At 33.7% G+C, this 21,322-nt stretch overlaps 1 protein-coding gene across 1 annotated transcript in view; it reads left to right on the forward strand.

Annotated features, from left to right (window-relative positions):
• LOC111056001 (DNA (cytosine-5)-methyltransferase PliMCI) overlaps positions 1-21,322 on the forward strand; it is a 32,843-nt gene that overhangs the window by 7,964 nt on the left and 3,557 nt on the right. The window contains exons 5-14 of the mRNA XM_039425427.1: positions 879-997; positions 1,717-1,961; positions 4,422-4,612; positions 6,826-6,964; positions 8,887-9,365; positions 14,316-14,498; positions 16,469-16,543; positions 17,269-17,362; positions 17,758-17,892; positions 19,819-20,053. Coding sequence (XP_039281361.1) covers positions 879-997; positions 1,717-1,961; positions 4,422-4,612; positions 6,826-6,964; positions 8,887-9,365; positions 14,316-14,498; positions 16,469-16,543; positions 17,269-17,362; positions 17,758-17,892; positions 19,819-20,053 — 1,895 coding nt within the window. The remainder of the gene's footprint in view (positions 1-878; positions 998-1,716; positions 1,962-4,421; positions 4,613-6,825; positions 6,965-8,886; positions 9,366-14,315; positions 14,499-16,468; positions 16,544-17,268; positions 17,363-17,757; positions 17,893-19,818; positions 20,054-21,322) is intronic.

Below are 21,322 nucleotides of genomic sequence, written 5' to 3' on the forward strand. Positions count from 1 at the left end.
TGGTTACACACTAAAAGATGGCCCCTGGTTTGCACATTGGTTACACACTACAAGATGGCCCCTGGTTTGCACATTGGTTACACACTACAAGATGGCCCCTGGTTTGCACATTGGTTACACACTACAAGATGGCCCCTGGTTTGCACATTGGTTACACACTACAAGATGGCCCCTGGTTTGCACATTGGTTACACACTACAAGATGGCCCCTGGTTTGCACATTGGTTACACACTACAAGATGGCCGCAACATAAAATCACGCATTACAGGTAAATTAATATCTGTTCATTTTCTTTTTAACAGTTTTGTGTAATCAATTTAATTCAAGTCCTACCAATAAACTATTTAAATCGTTGAAAAATTGTATGTGCAGTATTTTTAAACTGATTTTCATGTTTATGATCTTCTTGGTCAAGTGGTAGAGTGGACATTACTGTCCAAACTTCGCCACGCCAACAAATAAAGAAGTCATTCTATTCTATATAAGAAACATGAAATTCTATGAATAAGGAAAAAATTAAGAGTTTTGAACTTGAAACCTGTACCGTATTAAAAAATTGATACACTTCTTATTCTTGAACAACTTGAAAATATCATGTTTGAAAATTACTTTGGAAAATGTAGTCCAAATATTATCTCATAGCATCGTTTTGTAGGCCTATATAACAATAATTCATCAGAATAATAATATATTTCTCATTTATACCTTGAAGCATAACCATAATCTGGTGAATCTATTCGACGACTGAATTTCCGGAAATATACGTTCATCTTTGTTTTCAGCCATTTCTTTTGTCAACAGAATTTTAAAATTTCAAAGTTTCATCATGTATTAATTCATATTTGTTGATAATAATATTGATATCGTGATTTTCCAGTGTTTATGACAAACAAGGACATTTATGTGCATTCGATTCTGGACTCATAGAGCGAAATGTCGTTCTATTCTTTTCTGGTTTCATAAAAGCTATCTATGAAGAAAATCCGGACCCTGCAGGTAAAAACAAGTTTCTAATCATAATTATTCCTTATTTGTATATGTGTTTTATTTATAGTTACCGACTATTCCCGCATAACATTTTTATTGAAGAAACATATTTGGCAGACCTTGATAATGATTGCACAATCCACTAAACATTATAAAATCGCTATTGCAAAAAGTAAAAGGAAAAATACAATTTCGATACTTAGAACACATTTGTAAACTTATAATAAAACTTTTGTAGCAGAATAAGATGCCAATGAGTGTGAGATCATCTCGAGGTACTAGACCTGTATGAGATAGTAAATAAAACTATAATAATGAAACTTACGCTAAACAAAAATTGGATAGAATAGAATATGTTAATCCAACAATAAATATATTTCAATGTACGTACATTAGGTGTCGTCAAGAATAAAATCCTATAAAACTAACTGAGCCAATTCATAATGAATATTGATATTCGGCTAGATTTTCACAATGATTACACACTACGCGATGGCCCCTGGTCTTCGCACTAGTTACATTGGTTACACACTAGGAGATGGCCCCTGGTTTGCACATTGGTTACACACTACAAGATGGCCCCTGGTTTGCACATTGGTTACACACTAGAAGATGGCCCCTGGTTTGCACATTGGTTACACACTACAAGATGGCCCCTGGTTTTCATAGTTCCAAATGACCATCTCGACGTGCGCTTGCAATGTTTGTAATGTGTTGTTGCTTTGCAGAGGGAGTGGCGGCACACGACATCGGCCCCATCGACCAGTGGTGGGTGGCCGGCTATGACGGCGGTGATAAGGCGCTGATCGGCTTCTCGACGCCCTACGCCGACTATTTCCTGATGCAGCCCAGCCCAGCCTACCAGCCCATTTTCGACACCATCAAGGAGAAAATATTCATGGCCAAGCTGGTCATCGACTACCTCTTGCATAACGACAATCCCTCCTACGAAGACCTTATCAACAAGCTCCAGGTACTCGCATATCATTAGTCTTTTATATTGTGTAGTATTGTGAATGCATTCGCGTAATTACAGCAATTGAATTGTTAGTTTTTAAAGTGGTTTTTCATACTGTGAATATTTAATTACATGAATTACCAGAGACAACTTGAAATAAATAGTTCGAAGGAAATTGGAATAGCTGATATCCTCCTCAACCTCCCCCGAACCCATGGACGTTGCCAATTCGCCAGGTGTATTATAAAACTATTAATCAATTCTCATTTATAATCAGCTGCGAACAACATTGATCATTCAACTCTTATTTTTTGTCACCGTTGCTTTCCTGCTCCAATTCCCATCGAACTATTTTCGTGAAATTGACTATAGCACCTTTTCTCTCTTAAACACGACTTTTTTGGGACTATCACGTCGAAATAGCGAAAATGATAGAAGAGTACTAAACGCACGAAAATAGTCCGATGGGGATTGGAACAGATTGAGTGCAACGTTGCCAAATAAGAGTTGATCAACATTGTCCAAAGCTGATTATAAATAAGAATTAATTAATATTTGTTTTAATTCATCTGACGAATTCGCAACGTCTATGAGTGCGGGGTGGGGCTGGGCTGAGGAGTTACTTAGGCGTTCCAATTTCCATCGGACTATTTTCGTGTGATTGACTATAGCACCTTTTTTCTTTTAAACACGACTTTTTTGGGACTATCACGCCGAAAATGCGAAAATGATAGAAGAGTACCATAGTAAACGCACGAAAATAGTCCGATGGGGATTGGAACAGATTGAGTGCAACGTTGCCAAATAAGAGTTGATCAACATTGTCCAAAGCTGATTATAAATAAGAATTAATTAATATTTGTTTTAATTCATCTGACGAATTGGCAACGTCTATGAGTGCGGGGTGGGGCTGGGCTGAGGAGTTACTTAGGCGTTCCAATTTCCATCGAACTATTTTCGTGTGATTGACTATAGCACCTTTTTTCTTTTAAACACGACTTTTTTGGGACTATCACGCCGAAAATGCGAAAATGATAGAAGAGTACTAAACGCACGAAAATAGTCCGATGGGGATTGGAACAGATTGAGTGCAACGTTGCCAAATAAGAGTTGATCAACATTGTCCAAAGCTGATTATAAAAAAGAATTGATTATTTTTTTTTAATTCATCTGACGAATTGGCAACGTCTATGAGTATGGGGTGGGGCTGGGCTGAGGAGTTACTTAGGCGTTCCAATTTCCATCGGACTATTTTCGTGCGGTTGACCAAGTAATTCCATGTAATTGAACTTTCAAGTAGCCCTATTGAAATATTGTGAATAAATTGACGCAATTATGGTATGGAGGCGAAAGGCATGTGACCGTGATGTGTGTAGGGTTCTTGTGTGATAAGCTAAAACTATTATCGAGCCAGAAGAAGAAATATTGTGAATAAAGTGTAATAGATGTTTGATAAATTGAGATTAGATTTGACCTGTATCAAATCAGGACAGCAGAGCTTGCTATTACATACCAGTCAGTGCTGTGTATTCTCAACATAAATTCATTCCCAATACTTTTCGCAATGGGTTCAGTATTATTAATGAGTGTGGAATAGCTTTCAATCACGAACCACGGCATTTTCGGATGATGCATCATACATTTATTTTATTCATTCGGTTTAACAAATAAATTAAATTCGATTATTACATAGTAACTGATTTGTACCTTTTTTTATTTTCTCTGGAAGCGATCTTCAACTCATGCCCATACTCTTTCTTCATGTTAAATTCTGTTTATTATCGTTTTGAATGAATTAAATGATCACTCTTGTTTTAATTGTTTAATAATTGGATATGCTTTAGTTTGTTATCTTTTTTGAGCATTCTTGCACTTTGTAGTTAAATGGATTAATAGAATAGAATAAATTTTATTACACTTGCTAAAATACAATATAAGTACAAATAATTAATAAAAACAATATAAAAACTTGTAGTACCCTTTATTAAAATTTTTTAAATATTTTAAGTTTACAACGGTTTGTAGTAAAGGTTACAAGTTTTAAACAAGTTTTTATATTGTTTCTATTTATTTATGCTCATATTGTATTTTGAGCAAGTGTAATAAAATTATTCTATTCTATTAATCCATTTAACTACAAACTACATTTATTAAAAACTTTAAAATATTTTAAAGTTTTTAATAAATGGTACTACAAGTTTTTATATTGTTTTGAACAAAAGTAGCCCATATAAGTGAAGTGATTTTATAAATAAATAAATTTCAATTTATAATGTTTTTACTTTTTTATAGTTATTAGCGAGGGATATTTTCCCCCCAGTCTTTCCAATAGGAATTGCGTTTAGAGTGTTCGATTAAATATGGAAAACAGAAAAGTTATGTGGAATATTCGTGAATAACTAATGGTTGAATGTTTGTTTAGTTTGGTGATTTTGGATGATATTTGAGGGAAGAAATGGTTGATTCATGTTTCAGACTACCGTTCCTCCACAAGGCTTCTCATCATTGACTGAAGATGGACTTCTACGGCATGCGCAGTTCATTTGCGACCAAGTGGTGAGCTATGACTCGGCGTCTGACAGCCAAGACCAGGATGACGAGCTGCTCATCACCACCGAATGCATGCGAGTTCTTGTGCAGTTGGCTGGTGTCACCCTAGGAGAGAGGTAAATTCCTGTAAATTTTATCGATTTCGATTTAGTATTTCGATAGAAAATCTATTCATCATTCAAAAAAATATAATAAAAACTATCTTACATAAACCAAGGTGATGCCCAACAAATCTAATTTTCCTAGATTTTGATGTTTTTCCGTGAGACATATCAAAGTCTTAATGAAATACTTAGTAAAAAATAAAAATATCTTCCCAAAGCTGATCAAGAACACAAACCGGGCTGTTACAGGGAAATTTCATGTTTATCCTACAATACTTTCATTAGAAGGCATCTAATTTACACAATTGGACTGATCAATGAAATACCTTTTGACTTGGATTTCAAAATTAGTAAAAAGAGCGTGAAAGAGTGGATTAAGAGGGAATATTTCTTTACCTTGAATATAGCAATTTAATTTTAATTCTTTTATTTTCTTTTTATAGTGTTTTCTCTGCACAATATTTGTTGATTTTTGATTATTCTACTGTTTTAAAGTTTCTACTGTAATTATTGGTTGAATTTAAACCTAAACTTTCTGCATAATTTCGAAATACTATGTTTTTCTTTTACTGTTTTGCAACTCTCACTAACGGGCAAAGAGTTTCTTTTTGCTGTTGACGCCTAGATTTTATATTTTATTTTATTCAAGTATATTTATGAGTAATTATGTTTATTTATTTATATTTTTAACAATAGGTATGTCATATTATAAAGAGTTTGTAATATGTCTTGAATATTCTAATTGGCAATAAATGAAATTGAAAGTATACTTGAAAACATTCAGCATACATGATTTTGAGAAAGATACAAAATATTATAATACTTGTATATTTCCAAAAACAATATACAAATTCCATATATAGGCTATGCATTTTCTTAAAAACTGGCACGACAGGTTTATGAAATCTTGTTCGTCAGTAGTGGATTCATCGATGCTTAATGTATAATATAACAGTGGTACAATATTAAAGACTAGCAGGTAACCCGTGCTCCGCAAGGGTCTATTTTAAACTTGACAAACTGAAAACTTGACGTAATGAAATTTTGAAGAGTTGAGAATAGGTCTATAACCATCCTCGGTTAATTAATAATCTATATGCAAAATTTCAAGTTAATCAGTCCAGTAGTTCAGACTTGATGATGCGTCAAATATAATTTTTCTATCCTGTACGTGTATAAGCCAGTTCTTTACTTTATTATATAGTATAGACAAATAATATGAAGAGGTACAACAATAAAGGGATAAAAATTTATGAACTTGTAGGATACGGTTCTATTAAAAATGAAAATGTTAGTTATCTTGAGGTTTAAGTAGGCCTAAATGAAAAGAATTGATAATTATTATTAAACGAAAAATCAAATTAAATGCTGTAAATTATTTATCTATTAGCATTTGAATAATTATTACAATATCTCAGTAATTTACATCTGTAAAAAGAATTGAATAACTGCCTTTATTAAGGGCTGAGTTAGGATTCTAGGTACTTTCTGTCACACAACCCTTAAAAGATAGGGATACATGGGCTATGCCTGTTGTCTTCTTCCAATCCTATTATATTTATTATAATTATAATCTGTAATTGCCAATAAAATAAATAAATACAGCTACACAGGCAGGAGATGGACAATCTCACACAAAAACTATTTTTCCACTTAATTCATTAATATTTACACCCAGCAGATGCTTATTCATAGTAAATTTGTTCAAAGTTCTATTATAAAGTATAATTGCTTATTCTGTGGTCGCTCTTAATAATTAAAACTGAACAAGGGGATGTTATTATCCACTCTAGTTTTAGTTCTTGAATATATCACTCCAGACTTTATAATATTAATTCAAAGAAAGATAGAAAAAATAAAGATTGAGAGGAGATGAACGTCAGCTATGCATATGTGTATTGCATGCAAAAAGCTTTCCATTTTTATTGGCATATATAGTAATATTTTTTATGAAAACCTGTCTCAACGTTAGAACTCCGAACTCAATGAAGAAGCACTTGCTAGGATACCACCCCGGGATACTTATTTGGCTTAACACCCTCAAACCAGTCCATTGAATACCACTTTCATAGCATATTCACGGGGTTGATATTGAATTAAAAATGCAAATAAAAATATTCCGGCAATTTTTGATGCACTTGAATTTATCTAAATAAGCATCTCGGTCTCTTACTTAACAAATTTTACTTTTAATATCATTGCAAATGTTCATTACCTGTTTTCAGACGTGCTATGAGACGATCTGAACAAAAAGAAGTGAAACAGAAAAATAAAGAGTTCACCAAAGCTACTACCACGGATCTAGTCAGAGATGTTTTCGAATCTTTGTTCGAAAATCAACTTGATGCCAACTCTAACATCAAGGTATTTTCTTATCCAATCCAATTTCCATAATTTGTATTTTCGCTTTTATCATTATTGCAAGAAAGATAACTTTTTAATTATTTCTTTTTACTATTATTTTCATGGAGATACCATAACACATGATGACTTTTTTGTGATTTATAACAGTTGTCTATAATTCAACTTGGAGGGAAATATAATCCTGAAGGAAAGCTGGATCCTACATTAAACATTCTATAGTAGGCCTGCAAATAACCGACTCCGCATTGGATGATCAGTCATCAGTTTGAGCTCAATTGCTCATTTATTCATTCAGCAATTTACAGTATTATATTCTACTCATTGGAAGCATAACAGACTTGACACACACACACTAATTTTCTTTCTAAACTATAGTATTTAATGATAAAAATATTGAGATCATCACTTTTTGTTCATTTATCCGCACAGCAATTTACAGTATTTGATTCTACTCATTGAAAGCATAACAGGCTTAAATAATAATAGGCCTAATATCGAGTGGTCTCGCTGGCTCAGGTCTGGTGTCGGAGTTTTCAGGTCGCAACTGATCAATTTCAAGGCCTCTGACATCACCTAATGACTGCTTTTTAGGCAGCCGGGACCGACGGTTTAACGTGAAAATCTGGTGTGGTACACTCTCACACTACTCTTCTTCCAAAAATGATAATCTTCAATGGTAATTTTTGATGATATTAATGATAAAAATATTTTACGATGATCTTTTTTATCATAGTGCAATAATATTTCTTGGATGTTTACAAATTTAACCATGAAGGCATCTAAATGTTTAGATAATATTCCTTGATATTCAATATTATGGAAACAATAAGAGCCGACTTCCGAGCTCGGGACTTAAATTATGTAAGTTCTAGACTTTAAAAACAGCTGGATTCAGTAAATTGGCTTACCGAAACGATGCTTAGTCGTATTTTTTATGATAATCTTTATTCTCTCATTTGTATAATTCGAAACTTTTTTCCTTGACGAAATGAAACATTCTGAAGTAATTCAAAATAGCTGAAACTTCACACTATTTTCTCCTTATTTTATTTTGTGTTCAATTTTCTAGTTTCTCGAAATTTAATTCAAACGTGGGCTACGACTACGCCCTGTTTTGGAAAGGCATTTTTTTGACTCCAGCTGTTTAAAGTCTAGTCCTTATCTAAGGCTGGTCACACACCGATTAGTCAAGACAAGACTAGTCACGTTTAGTCACAATACTTCACATTGCTGCTTATGACGCAACACACACTGATTAGTCATTGCAATTAGACATGACTCCATAAGCAACTATGTGAAGTATTGTGTCTAAACGTGACTAGTCTTGTCTTGACTAATCGGTGTGTGACCAGCCAAAATCCCGAGCTCGGATACCGGCCCTAAGATTCCTTGAATATTCAGCCCTGAAAGCATTCCAGTAAAAAATAAATTCTTTCGGCTTTTGTTGGGTTGATGGGAAGACCCTTGCGAGAAGGTTGCACCTCGTCTGAATACATCATTTAAGCCGTAAATGGGCCTTACGAATGTAATACTTCAGCCGGGATCGACAGTTGAACGTGCCCATTCGATAACACAAGAGTGACCTAGTCAAAAACTTTTGGTGATGAGCGGGTTTGAACCCGGGATGAAGGCATCCTAATTTTTATATATGCAAGTTTCACAGTTCATCTATTAAAGGCGTTTAGTAATGAATGTCTCAGTTGAAACAGTAAAGACTGCGGTATGACATTTATTTATTAATGAATAGAAGAGACTGCGGTAACAGAAGAAACTGCGGTAAGACATTTATTTATTGATGAATACAAGAGACTGCGGTAATAGAAGAGACTGCGGTATGACATTTATTTATTAATGAATACAAGAGAGACTGTGGTAACAGAAGAGTTTGCGTTATGACATTTATTTGTTAATGAATATTTCAGCTGAAACAGAGGAGACTGCGGTGCGGCGTGTGCGAAGCGTGCCAGCAGCCTGACTGCGGCACTTGTGCGAGCTGCCTGGACATGGTGAAGTTCGGCGGTTCGGGTCGCAGCAAGCAGTCGTGCGTCGGCCGAAGGTGCCCGAACAAGGCCGTACAGGAGGCCAACGACGACAGCTCTGACAGTGAGGAGTCCGCCATTCAGCAGTCGGCTGCTGCGGCGCCGCTTGTCCCAACTGCGCCGCGAACAACCATTCGACCCAAGTGCAACCGGTCGGTCGAATGGCTCGGTCAAGCCTCTCACCGCACCAACAAGAAGACGTTCTACAGCAGGGTGCTGGTTGGAGAGCAGGAGATAATGCGGGGCGATGCCGTACTTGTGGACCCCAACGCCCCGGGGGTTCCTATGCTCATAGGCATTGTTATGTTTATGTGGCAAGACAAAGTCTCGGAAGAAGAGCTCTTCCATGCTCAGTGGTTTTGGTGAGTCGTTTCGATCCATTTGTCAACATGATTACAGAAACAAAATTACAATTTATCAAAATATTGGACATATTAAGATAATTGTAATGTTTGCTCTATCCAATTAATAAATATATAAATAAACATCACATACCATATTTAAAATACAGTAAACTTATTCTGATAATACCGAGTGATTCAAAAAGGACTTTACAACTTTGAAAATTTATATAAATCTTATTAAACAAGGTACAGAGCTGGTATTGGTGTTGTTTTAAAGGGAAAAACTTCAAGTTTTTTTACCTTAAACTACAGATGTTCTATTTGACTTCCATTGGTTATCCTGCTGACATCCCATCTATAGTCGTTTTCTTCCCAGACTCGCACTAGCATTTCAGTTGTAACTTGCTTAACAGCAGCGCAAATCCTTGCTCCAAGTTCAGGTAGATCTTGGATGGTAAAGGATGTACGTACTCTATATCTTTTATGAAACCCCACGGGTTATATCTTTCATGAAAAAATCCAGCGGTGTTAGGTCTGGGGAACGAGGGGGCCATGCGATTGGCGCATTACGGCCAATCCACTGATTTGGAAAGCAGTCATTAAGAAAATCCCGGACGTCAGTCAGTTAGTGTGGTGGTGCGCCATCTTGCATAAAGAAAACTTTTCATTCTCGGTCATAGTCATCGATCTGTGGTATCAAAATTTTTGCAACATATCAAGGTACACTATGGCGTTAGTGCGAGTCTATGCCGCACTGTGCTACTGCGAGTCTGGAAAGAAATCGAATATTGATGGGATGTCTGCAGGATAACCAACGGAACTCACATAGAACATCTTTAGTTTAAGGTAAAATAACGTGAAATGTTTTCCTTAAATACAACAACAAAACCAGATCTGTACCTTGTTTAATAAGATTTATAAAAATTTTCAAAGTTTCAAAGTCCTTTTTGAATCACTCGGTATGATAATATATGTTGCATCCCTCTTCACGAGAGCAAGTAAACCTGACAATTTCATCAATTGAGATATTATTCCTTTTTGTGAATTACGTGGACAGCTCTGCGATTTTTGAACTTATCCAAGTGATAAGATAGCTGAGTGTTCGCCATTTTCAGACCTAACACGCATACAAATATTTGTGTTGCTGAGACAGCAATAAATTGAGTATTTTATGTGTGTTCAAGATGCTGTGGTATCATTCCGTACATAGAGAATGTCTATTGCTTGTAATACAGTAAAATGTGTGTGTGTTACTATTCTGACTTGTCTGAACGTATTGAGGGTTATGTATAAGAGAGGCTGCAATCCAATCAATCATTCAATCAATCAATAGTTTATTTTTCCTTCATACATGAATGTCTATAATTACATAAATACAATTGACAATTAACAAAATAAGTTAAAAGTAAAATAGTATTATTATTAAATACGGAAAGTCCCTGAAAAGGTTAAAAACCTGAGCGCAGGGGCCGAGTATTACTAAAAACAAAATTATTTTCAAGATAAATAAAATTGGTGGATTCCTCTTAACATTAAATTTGAAAAAAAATACAAAGAAGGAAAGTAAAAAAAAACAAAAAGTAAGTAAATACGAAATAAAAATTAAAAAAGCATACATTCTTGAATGATTGTGAACTTATCCTAGTTACAATTACAAGAAATCACTTATTCTAGGATGTGAAGAAGCAATCCATAAATCTATCTCTCTTAAAAGTCTTCCATTCAAATTAGGCTATCTTTTATCCATCTTAATCAACCCTTGTATAAAACAAAGACAGTCAGTGATTCATGTCAACTTGTTTACTGTGAATAATAATTCAATTTATATTTGATATTAATTCCTATGTTTGATCATTTTGATGTCAGAATCACAATGTCATTAACAAACACCATTCTTCTTTCAACTCAATCGTTTGATTGGTTGGCAGCCTTCCATCCAAATCTGTCCATTGTTACTCTCTTCCGTTGTTCATAGCTCATAGCACCCAGATTCTCCGTCATTTGTCTCAGTAGCTGGGGCCTTCCACGACCCCTTTGTCCATCAACTGTACCTTCCAGAATACTTGACGTGAATTCGTCGTGTCTTATTATGTGTCCAATCCAAGAATGTCGTCTGTCCCTGAGAAAATTCAGAAGATATCCCTTTTCCACCGCTCTTTGGGAATACCTCCTCATTCGTGACTCTGTCAGTCCATTTTATTTTGAGCATTCGCCTCCAACACCACAACTTACTTCAAATGCATAGAGTCGTTTCCCTTGCCTTACCAATAGTCCACGTTTCAATATCGTAGAGAGCTATACTCCCAATAACTAAACGAAAATCCCAATTAATTGATTTACACAAGCAGCAAATTAATAAATGCAATACCTTTGATATAAATGATAAAATATCAAAGAAGAGCATAACAGAGTGGATTAAAGGTGAATATTTCTTCACTTTGAACCTATTTGCTTTGTGATTTGTTTTTTTCTGTTTCAGTTTTCAGTTTGGTATTTCTCTGAATTCCGACCTTTTATAAATTATCAATATAGGTGTGAATTAATCTACTTTGGACCACATTTTTAAAGTATATTGATTCAAAGTATATTTTGTATCTCTACTTTTGTTATAAAGCTTTTCGTTTCAGTTTCTAGTTATTTTAAGGATTTTTTTCAAGCAACTCTCATCAGCGGGCAAAGATTTTTCTTTTTGCTGGTGATGCTTAGAAATTTTATAATTGTTTTTTTCTGTTCTCATGTACATTACATTGTGTAATATTGTATTATGAACGATTTACTTTTATTTTTGCTCGTGTATGTATGTGTAAGAGTAAATTATTGTTTGTTCTCTTTTTGGCAATAAATGAATTTGATTTGAAAAAATGCTGTAAATCACCCCGAAGACTTCCGCTACTGCAAACATTGACAACGGGCTAAAGAAGCCCTAAACAAGCCCGTTGTCAATGTTTGTAGTAGCGGAAGTCTTTGGGGTGATTCACAGCATTTAATTGGGATTTTCGTTTAATTATAATTATTCATTAATTAGTATTTGAACAAAAATGCAACTTCCAATTTATTTCCATCTGTAGTCTTATTTCCATCGTTAGAATATTTAGGAAAAAATTTGCCTATTACTAATAATCATACCCTTAGATTCTCTGATTCGGCGTTTTATATCCAGTTTATCTTTCACATCTTCTGATATAATGCTTCCAAGATTATCTTTTATTTAGGGCTACTGTTGAATATAAATAAAAATATAAATCCTAAGTAGCCTAGCCTTTTAAAATTTCTTAGCCACAACATGTTTCAGATTTCTATTTTTATTTATATGCTTCCAAGATATTTAAACATTCTAACATGTTTCAAGACGTGATTATACAATTTAATGAACACATTCTCAGGGACTTTTGAGCAGACCATCACTTCTGTCTTTACCTTATTTATCTGCATATCATATTTTATTCCGTAGAATGTCGTGCAAGGTGGTTACTTCCAACTGTGTTGGAAGTAAAACACTTCAAGCTCTTTCAAAACTTCTTTCATTCTCTGCTATTATAGCTATATCATCTGCAAAACGAAGCATCTGAATCCGAACTCCATTTACCTTGATGCCACTACAGCACTCCTTGCATTCATTAATAGCGTGCTCTATACAGAGTGAGTCATTTGTATGGGAACCCTTCAATAAATTGGAGACTGTTGTAGATATAATACTGTAACTTTCAGGATAAGTTATGGTCTAATACTCTACCTTTTGACATACAACTGAATTTCAACCCCTCATAAAGGGGTGACATTGGTTGTAACTCGAATATTATAAATGTAAACAACCATTGTGTGGTACATCATTTTAAAAGCCTTTTTAAAACAAGAAAGATTACATCGATAAAATTGTTCTATGATACTTGTACCCAAAATGGCAGCTGATTGAAGTTAAAGTGCCGGTTGCACAGCAGCCGGTTATATTTTAACCGTGATTAATTCCTCGAGAACCAATCAGAGAAGCCGTCTTATCAGAAAGGCCTTCTATGATTGGTTCTCGTGGAATTAATCACGGTTAAAATTTAACCGGCTGCTGTGCAACTGGCACTTAGTTTTTAAAGAAATGAGGGGTTGTAACTTAAATATTTTGAATGTAAAACCCCATTGTGTGATACATAATTTTAGAGGCCTTTTTCAGAACGAGAAAGATGACATGAATAAAGATGTTCTATGATACTTTTATCCAAAATGGCGGCTGATTAAACTTTATCAATTATTTCTTTAAAAACTAAAACTTCAATCAGCCGCCATTTTGGATAAGAGTTTCATAGAACATCTTAATTCATGTCATCTTTCTCGTTCTGAAAAGGCCTTCAAAATGATGTACCACACAATGGGTGTTCACATTAAAAATATTCGAGTTACAACCCCTCATTTCTCTAAAAACTAAAACTTCAATCAGCCGCCATTTTGGATACAAGTATGATTGAACATTTTTATCGATGCTATCTTTCTTGTTTTAAAAAGGCCTTAAAAATGATGTATCACACAATGGGTATTTACATTTAAAATATTCGAGTTACAACCCCCAAGTCACCCTTTTATGAGGGGTTGAAATTCAGTTGTATGTCAAAAGATAGAGTATTTGACCAATAACTCATACTGAAAGTTACAGTAATCTACAACAGTCTCCAATTTATTGAAGGGTTCCATACATATGACTCACTCTGTATAAATGTTGGATAGAAATGGTGACAAACCTCAGCCCTGTCGCACTCCACTCCTTATAGCAGCCTTCCTTTGCTGCTCACCTATCCTTAATAATGCCGTTTAATCTTTGTACAATTCTCTGATGATCCTTCTATCTCTATAATCTATTCTAATGTATTTACAAACACCATTACATGAGTTTATTTCCTATACTCAAACATATTAAACTCTTATCATTACATTATAGATTGAATAAAAATGTTTGTTGTCAAATATTGATTGTTACTTTTTCAGTCGGGCATCAGACTCAGTGCTCGGCGAAACCGCTGAAACTCAAGAGCTATTCCTGCTGTATGAGTGTGGTGACGTTCCAATTATGTCTATCTCTGACAAAGTAACTGTGCATAGGATCGTACCATCCTCAGAAATGATGCCTGGTTATAAATATGATGAGAAGACTTTCTTCTATAAAATGAGGTAAGTTTCACATAGAAACCTCTTGATGTCTTCAATTATTGAATTACTCATGAGGTTTGTTATATCTGATAATGTTATGTGCTCTACAGCCTTGCATGAGAAAAAATAGGAAAGGGACCACAATGAAACGTAAGTTTCATAAACTCCATAAATAAAATCTTTGAACTTCACATCCCTTACTAGAAGTGATCCGTGGTCTAGTGGAGAGAGTGCTTGCGTAGCAGCAAAGAGATCCCGGATTCGAACCCTCTCAATACCAAAAGTTTTTCAACCAGATCACTCCCGTGTTATCGGATGGGCACGTTAAACTGTCGGTCCCGGCTGAAGTATGACAGGTGTAAGGCCCATTGACGGCTTAAATTAGGTATTCAGGCGGTGGGACCTTCCCACAAGGGACTCCCCACCATCAAAAGCCATACGAATTTACTTTTTTTTACTTACTAGAAATCTCATTGAGAAGAGATAAATCTCATTTATTTATGGACTACAGATGATTACTCCATTAATGATGACCACAAGAAAATCCCTTACAAGAAATCTCATTGGAAAGGCATATTTATCCACATTCCAATTCTAAAATTGTTGAATCAAGTTGACTGTTTATTCAAAATGTTGCTAAATCATTCCCACGGAAGAATGAATAAGCACAAAGAAATGGTGTCAACCACTATTTAAAAAGTGGTTATTCATTGTAATAGTTTATGAATACGAATTAATAAAGACAACATAAAAATCTAGTAGTATCTTTATTTTTAAATAACTTAAAAATAGTTCAATAACTAGTTTCGACCCTAACTTAGGTCATTTTCAATTCAAGTAGAAACTTGAAAATGTTGAAATCTTGATTTCTACCTAACTTGAAAATGGCCTAAGTTAGGGTCGAAACTAGTTGTTGAACTATTTCAAAGTTTTTAAAAAATAATGGGTAGGCCTACTACAATATTTATATATTGTTTTTATTAATTTGTTAAAAAGTAGCCCATATGAGTGAAGTGTTTTTATGAATTTCGTTATTCATAGTAATATCACAACATATCTCACAAAATATGTTTTTCCTCTTTCAATGATAAGCAATTTTGTACTAATGGATGAATAATTTTTCATTTGAGCATTTTTATCATATGTTAGGACAATCCAGTGGGGGGTCCCGACTAAACGTCTGGCTAAACGGATATGGCGAGCGAAGCGAGCCTGACGGCTAGTAATATAATATTCCCAGGATTGAAGTAGAAGTGCCCAATCAATTTTTCCGCGATAAATGCATTGAAATCTTTAACTTGGTGCCAACCTAACAAAGTCAACTCAACTTAATGCCAACCTGACAAAATTATTAATTTAGTTGCCAGTTAACAACTGTTTCGAAGAGGTACTCTATCTAGATTATAGCTCTATAGTGACATATGATATATGATATGGAAATTTCAATATTATAAATTAAGAGATTGGGAGAAGAAGAATATACATGCTAAAAGACGAACTTTAAACCCTTAAAAACCACCCTTAGAGTTAAAATATTGCCAAAAGATTTCTTAGTGCGCCTCTAAAGGGCCAACTGAACATACCTACCAAATTTGAACGTTTTTGGTCCGGTAGATTTTTAGTTCTGCGAGTGAGTGAGTGAGTCAGTCAGTGAGTGAGTGAGTGCCATTTCGCTTTTATATATATAGATTTTAAAAGTCCAAAATGAGGTTCTGGTCAAGTCATCATTTATAATGGCCTCATGGCCGAAACATGTTGTAAGTAACAATTTTAAAAAGGGTACTTAGATTTTTATTTTTCATTTCTATGAATAAAACTTTTTTCCTACAGAATTCAATATCTATTAACAAACCAATGGATAAGAATAATACAATGCATTCAATCTGATGATCGTTCAATATTCCTCATTTTTAGAGGCTATTGTTCTAAAATGTATTCAATAATTTATTGTAGTGATTTTTGTTGAAAACATATCTTTTATCGTATTTCAGGTACAGTCCAGTGAATTGTAGGTTCGAGTCATTGGAAGCGGAGCCTCTATGTGACGACCAACAGGAAAATTACCGGTAGGTAAACTGTCCCAGAAAATTTAATCATAGTTCAGTCACTTAGTGCTCTTTCCTCATTTAAAAAAAACTGCGAAACGATTTTTTCTTCATCCACTTTTTCTTCATTCGTTTCTTATCTTCCATTTACTTCTTCGATGTAGAGTTAGCATTACATTCACTTCTGGAATAGAATTTGTGAGCTTTATAGGCCCATAGTTACATCAGTTGGTAAATCTTCATGAACAATCCTCATGAAAGCCTGTCAGTCAACAAAGCTTCCAGCTTGGGATTACCTGGATGTCTAGCTTGCTATAGAATAGCTAACATTCATTGTACTTTCTTAGCTTTGCCCATTACTGTACCGTATAAATTATTGTTACCCCGCCCCAACTTAATCTTTACAAACCTTTACTTAGCCAGAATTTCTTATTTTCTATTTGATAATTTTCAAAAATTAAATTAATCATAATTTAGTTAAGATAATACATTCTCTTGATCGTTATATTATCAGTTAGGTTGTATTTCTGTCATATAATTCTGCATTGGCCGATTAGTGGGCACCCATCTATTGAAAATTGTGGAGCATGCCATCAATGCCAGTAATTGTCAACTTTATTATGTTCTTGATATTTTCTTATTAGTTCATTAGAGATTAAATCATTTCTTTCTTCTTGATATTTTTTTTTGTTAGTTCATTAGTAATTGTAATATTATCAGATTGAATCATTTCATTCTTGTTTCAGATTCTGCAATTCATGTGATAAGCTCAAGAGGGAAGAGAAGAGAAAAACTCCATGTGTGGAAGAGAAGCTAGAAATTCAACAATCATCGAAACAAGTAAGAAGATTCAATAAAATGAAAGTAGTGTTAGATTATTATCTTTTTCAAAATTCAGGCGTGGGACACTATATTTAAGGAAAACGTTATTTAAATTAAGGAATTCAACTAACGTTATTTTAATTGAGGAAACGTTATGGAAGCCACGCAGAACCGTTGAACTCAAATCTTACCAATGACAATAATTTTCTCTGTGCTATAGGAAGATCAATCTAAAATATTAATTGCTGCTTTGTAAATCTCTATAATTGTAATAATTATAATCCACTGACCAATCTTGCTATGCATGTTATTCTCAGCTATTGTATTGGAAAATGGATTGAAAGTGATTCACTCCTATATATTTGCTTAATCTGTCAATTGCCACATTTACCAATCTTGTATTTTTTTTTCAGATTAACTATGGAGTTGTTAGGTGGCTTGATGAAGAGTATAGAGTGGGCTCATCAGTATTTTTGAAACCTGGTACATTCAAATTTAAAAATCAGCTGAAGTTTTCACAACAGAAGAAGGACATTTCAATCAAAGAGGTAAATAGCAGAATTCTATCAAACATTCACCACTATAGTGAGATTCAGGTTAGGTTAGGTTAGGTTATGTTAGTATCTGATTAACATTGATATGCTATGTCTTGTCTGTCATTAGACAAAGCAGATAGCTCTATCCTTTTCCAACTTCGCACCGTAGCCAAATTGTTTCTAGACTATGTAGAAATATGATGAAAAAGAAAAGTGGCAATAATGTCACTAAATAACTTCCACAGCTTTTATAGCGTGAGTCTCAATATATAGTGAGGTCCACGTTATAATGGCAGTGTTTGATTAGCAATGGTATTGCTATCCCTGTCTATCATTCAACAAAGCGGATAGCACTATCTCTTTCTCGCTTTGCTCTGTTACCAGATCGTCTTTTAAAAATGTAGAAGTAATAATTAACTATCAAAATATTTCATCTTAATTATGAAAATTCATTATGAAATCATTGAAAAATATAATTTCTTGCTTGATAAAATATAATTGATTATTTTAAACGAGAATGAACAGTTGATATTACATCAATAAACCGGTATTAGTTACCCTCCATAGAAGGCATTGACAAGACAGAGGATCGGCAACTTGTTCTCCTATCTTTCTCAACTGCCATTATAACGTGGATTTCACTATAGCTATAGCTACTAAGGTTGTATTAGCTTGCGATTTATATCCTGTAGAATTTTGTTGTCTTTGAAATTTATTGAGATTGGAACTCATTTATTTATTACTGCTGAATTTAATATTATTATATGTAAAGCAAATATTGTTTTCATTAGTGGAGCCAAAATTTTAAAACTTGAATTTCTTATCTCTCATCTCTGAGTGTGTGTTAATGAGAAGGATATTCTGTTATATCCTTTTCCAAGAATCGACAATTATTTGTTGAAACACCTCCAATTTAGGTAGTTACATTAATATTACTAAAATTTAAATTGCATTCCGCCTTCATTCTGATTAATAATAAATTACAGATGGAAATAAATAGGAAATTGCATTTGTTAAAATGATAATTAATGAATAATGATTATTAATCGAAAATAATCTGCTTACCCAGTTAACAATATTTGCAGTAGCAGAAGTCTTCGGGGTGATTTACAACATTTAATTCTCTTATTTTGGTAAAATGTTATGGTTTAGTGCTTATTATTGGTTGAAATTGTTTTGTTTTTTCAATTGTATTGTATCATTGTCATATCTGTCATTGTATATCTAAGTATATTGAATTGTAGAGAACTCTTTCCTCTTACACAGGCTTTGCCCATATGAGGAATCTTCTTCAAGTTTTGTATATGTATATTGTGTATTGTTTGTACTTTCTATGAAGAAGAATAAAGATAATTTCAATTCAATTGGGATTTTCGTTTAATAATAATTATTCAACAATAAATTCTTAATATTGTGAAAAATAACAATTGACTAATTATCTACATTGTCATTTACTTTGAATTAATGTATAAGCCGGCAAATATTGTAACTCACGTGGATAAAGGAATAAAATTTGATACCTAATGTACATTCATGTTTGACCGGTATTCTGGAATTTTTTAACTATGCCAAAATCTGAAGTTACTGATAAAACTTACTCCAAACTCTGAGAAAATCTTATAAAAACTAACGATTCTTGCTAATCAAAACATTATTAATTTCCGCTTTCATGTGTATAAAAATTACATAAATGCTCTTCCAGAACTTCAATGAGTAGGATCGAATGTACTAAGAAAGTATAAGATGAATAAAGGGTTTCGAACTAAATTGAGTTATAGGCGAAATAAATTTTTTTTCAATTATTTAAATTTTTTCAATTATTTTTAATTTTTCTTTGTCTTGGAATGACTAATCCTGGGAAAAACGAAAAATCAAACAAATATTTTATTCCATTGGTAAACTGCTACTGTACTGATGTATCTGTCATCGTTTTTGCAGGTTGATGAAAACTTGTATCCCGAATTCTACAGGAAAACGTCGGACTATGTGAAGGGCTGCAATGATGCCACCCCAGAGCCATTCAACATTGGATTCATATCCGCGATCATGGCCAAAGAGGATGGATCAGATATACTCATCACGGTCCACAAGATGTATCGACCAGAGAATACACACAAAGGCGCCGACTTTGTTCATCAAGCCGACCTCAATCTGCTCTATTGGTCTGATGAAAGTCAGTATAAAATTACGAAAATAGTTTCAGTATAAAATTACTAAAATAGTTTCAGTATAAAATATTAAGTCAGTATAAAATTACTAAAATAGTTTCAGTATAAAATATTAAGTCAGTATAAAATTACTAAAATAGTTTCATTTACTTTCTAACCCATTTTTTACCATATTATGAATGTCACTAATGAAGTTACTATAATGTGGTCCACGTTATAATGGCAGTGGATAAAGATAGGAGAACAGCGTTTCCGATTCTCTGCCTTAATTAATTATACTTCTACATTGTCAAAAAAATATTTGGCATCATTGCGGAGCTAGAAAAGGATAGTTCTACCTGATTTGTCGAAAGATAGACAAGGATAGCAACACCAATGTTAATCAAATACTGTTATTATAACGTGGACCTCACTATAGTAACTTCAATTATTGTGGAATAATAATAATCATCACAGTAAAAGGATTCATTGTCCACATCATATAAGTTAATTGATTTTTTGAAACAGAATATTAATTGATTAACAATCCATTTTTTATTTAATACTAGTAGTTCTGTGAACAGTAGACCTCACGCAGCATTCTCATTCAAGTACCTGATTGAAACTATATAGACCTTATGGAAATACAGCAATAGACTGGCTTCTCCACACATCTGTGTAATCACTTGTCAGCTGATTTATGATGAATAATTTTATAGTCTGATTTCTACTATAATATTGGCGTATGAAGGAGGCTCCTTTTTCCTTTTATATTATCCTTGAAATGCAAAATTTCCCCCAAAAAATTGTATATACGTCGACCTTATGGAAATACAGCAATAGACTGGCTTCTCCACACATCTGTGTAATTACTTGTCAGCTGATTTATGATGAATAATTCTATAGTCTGATTTTTACTATAATATTGGCGTATGAAGGAGGCTCCTTTTTCCTTTTATATTATCCTTGAAATGCAAAATTTCCAAAAAAATTGTATATACGTCGACGCGCAATGTAAAAAGGAACATACCTGTCAAATTTCATGAAAATCTATTACCGGGTTTTACCGTAAATGCGCAACATATAAACATATAAACATTTAAACATTAAGAGAAATGCCAAACCGTCGACTTGAATTTGAATCTTAGACCTCACTTCGCTCGGTCAATAATCGTTTAGTGACATTCATACATTTATATCATCATAGTAAGTCTACAACTTTCAAAGAAAAAGTTGAATAATGTTATTACTCTACTTTTTAAGGATTATTAATATCTAGTTATTTTCATGAAGTC

This window comes from Nilaparvata lugens, chromosome 3 (assembly GCF_014356525.2).
Source record: "Nilaparvata lugens isolate BPH chromosome 3, ASM1435652v1, whole genome shotgun sequence".
In the NCBI taxonomy this organism is placed as follows: Eukaryota; Metazoa; Arthropoda; class Insecta; order Hemiptera; family Delphacidae; genus Nilaparvata; species Nilaparvata lugens.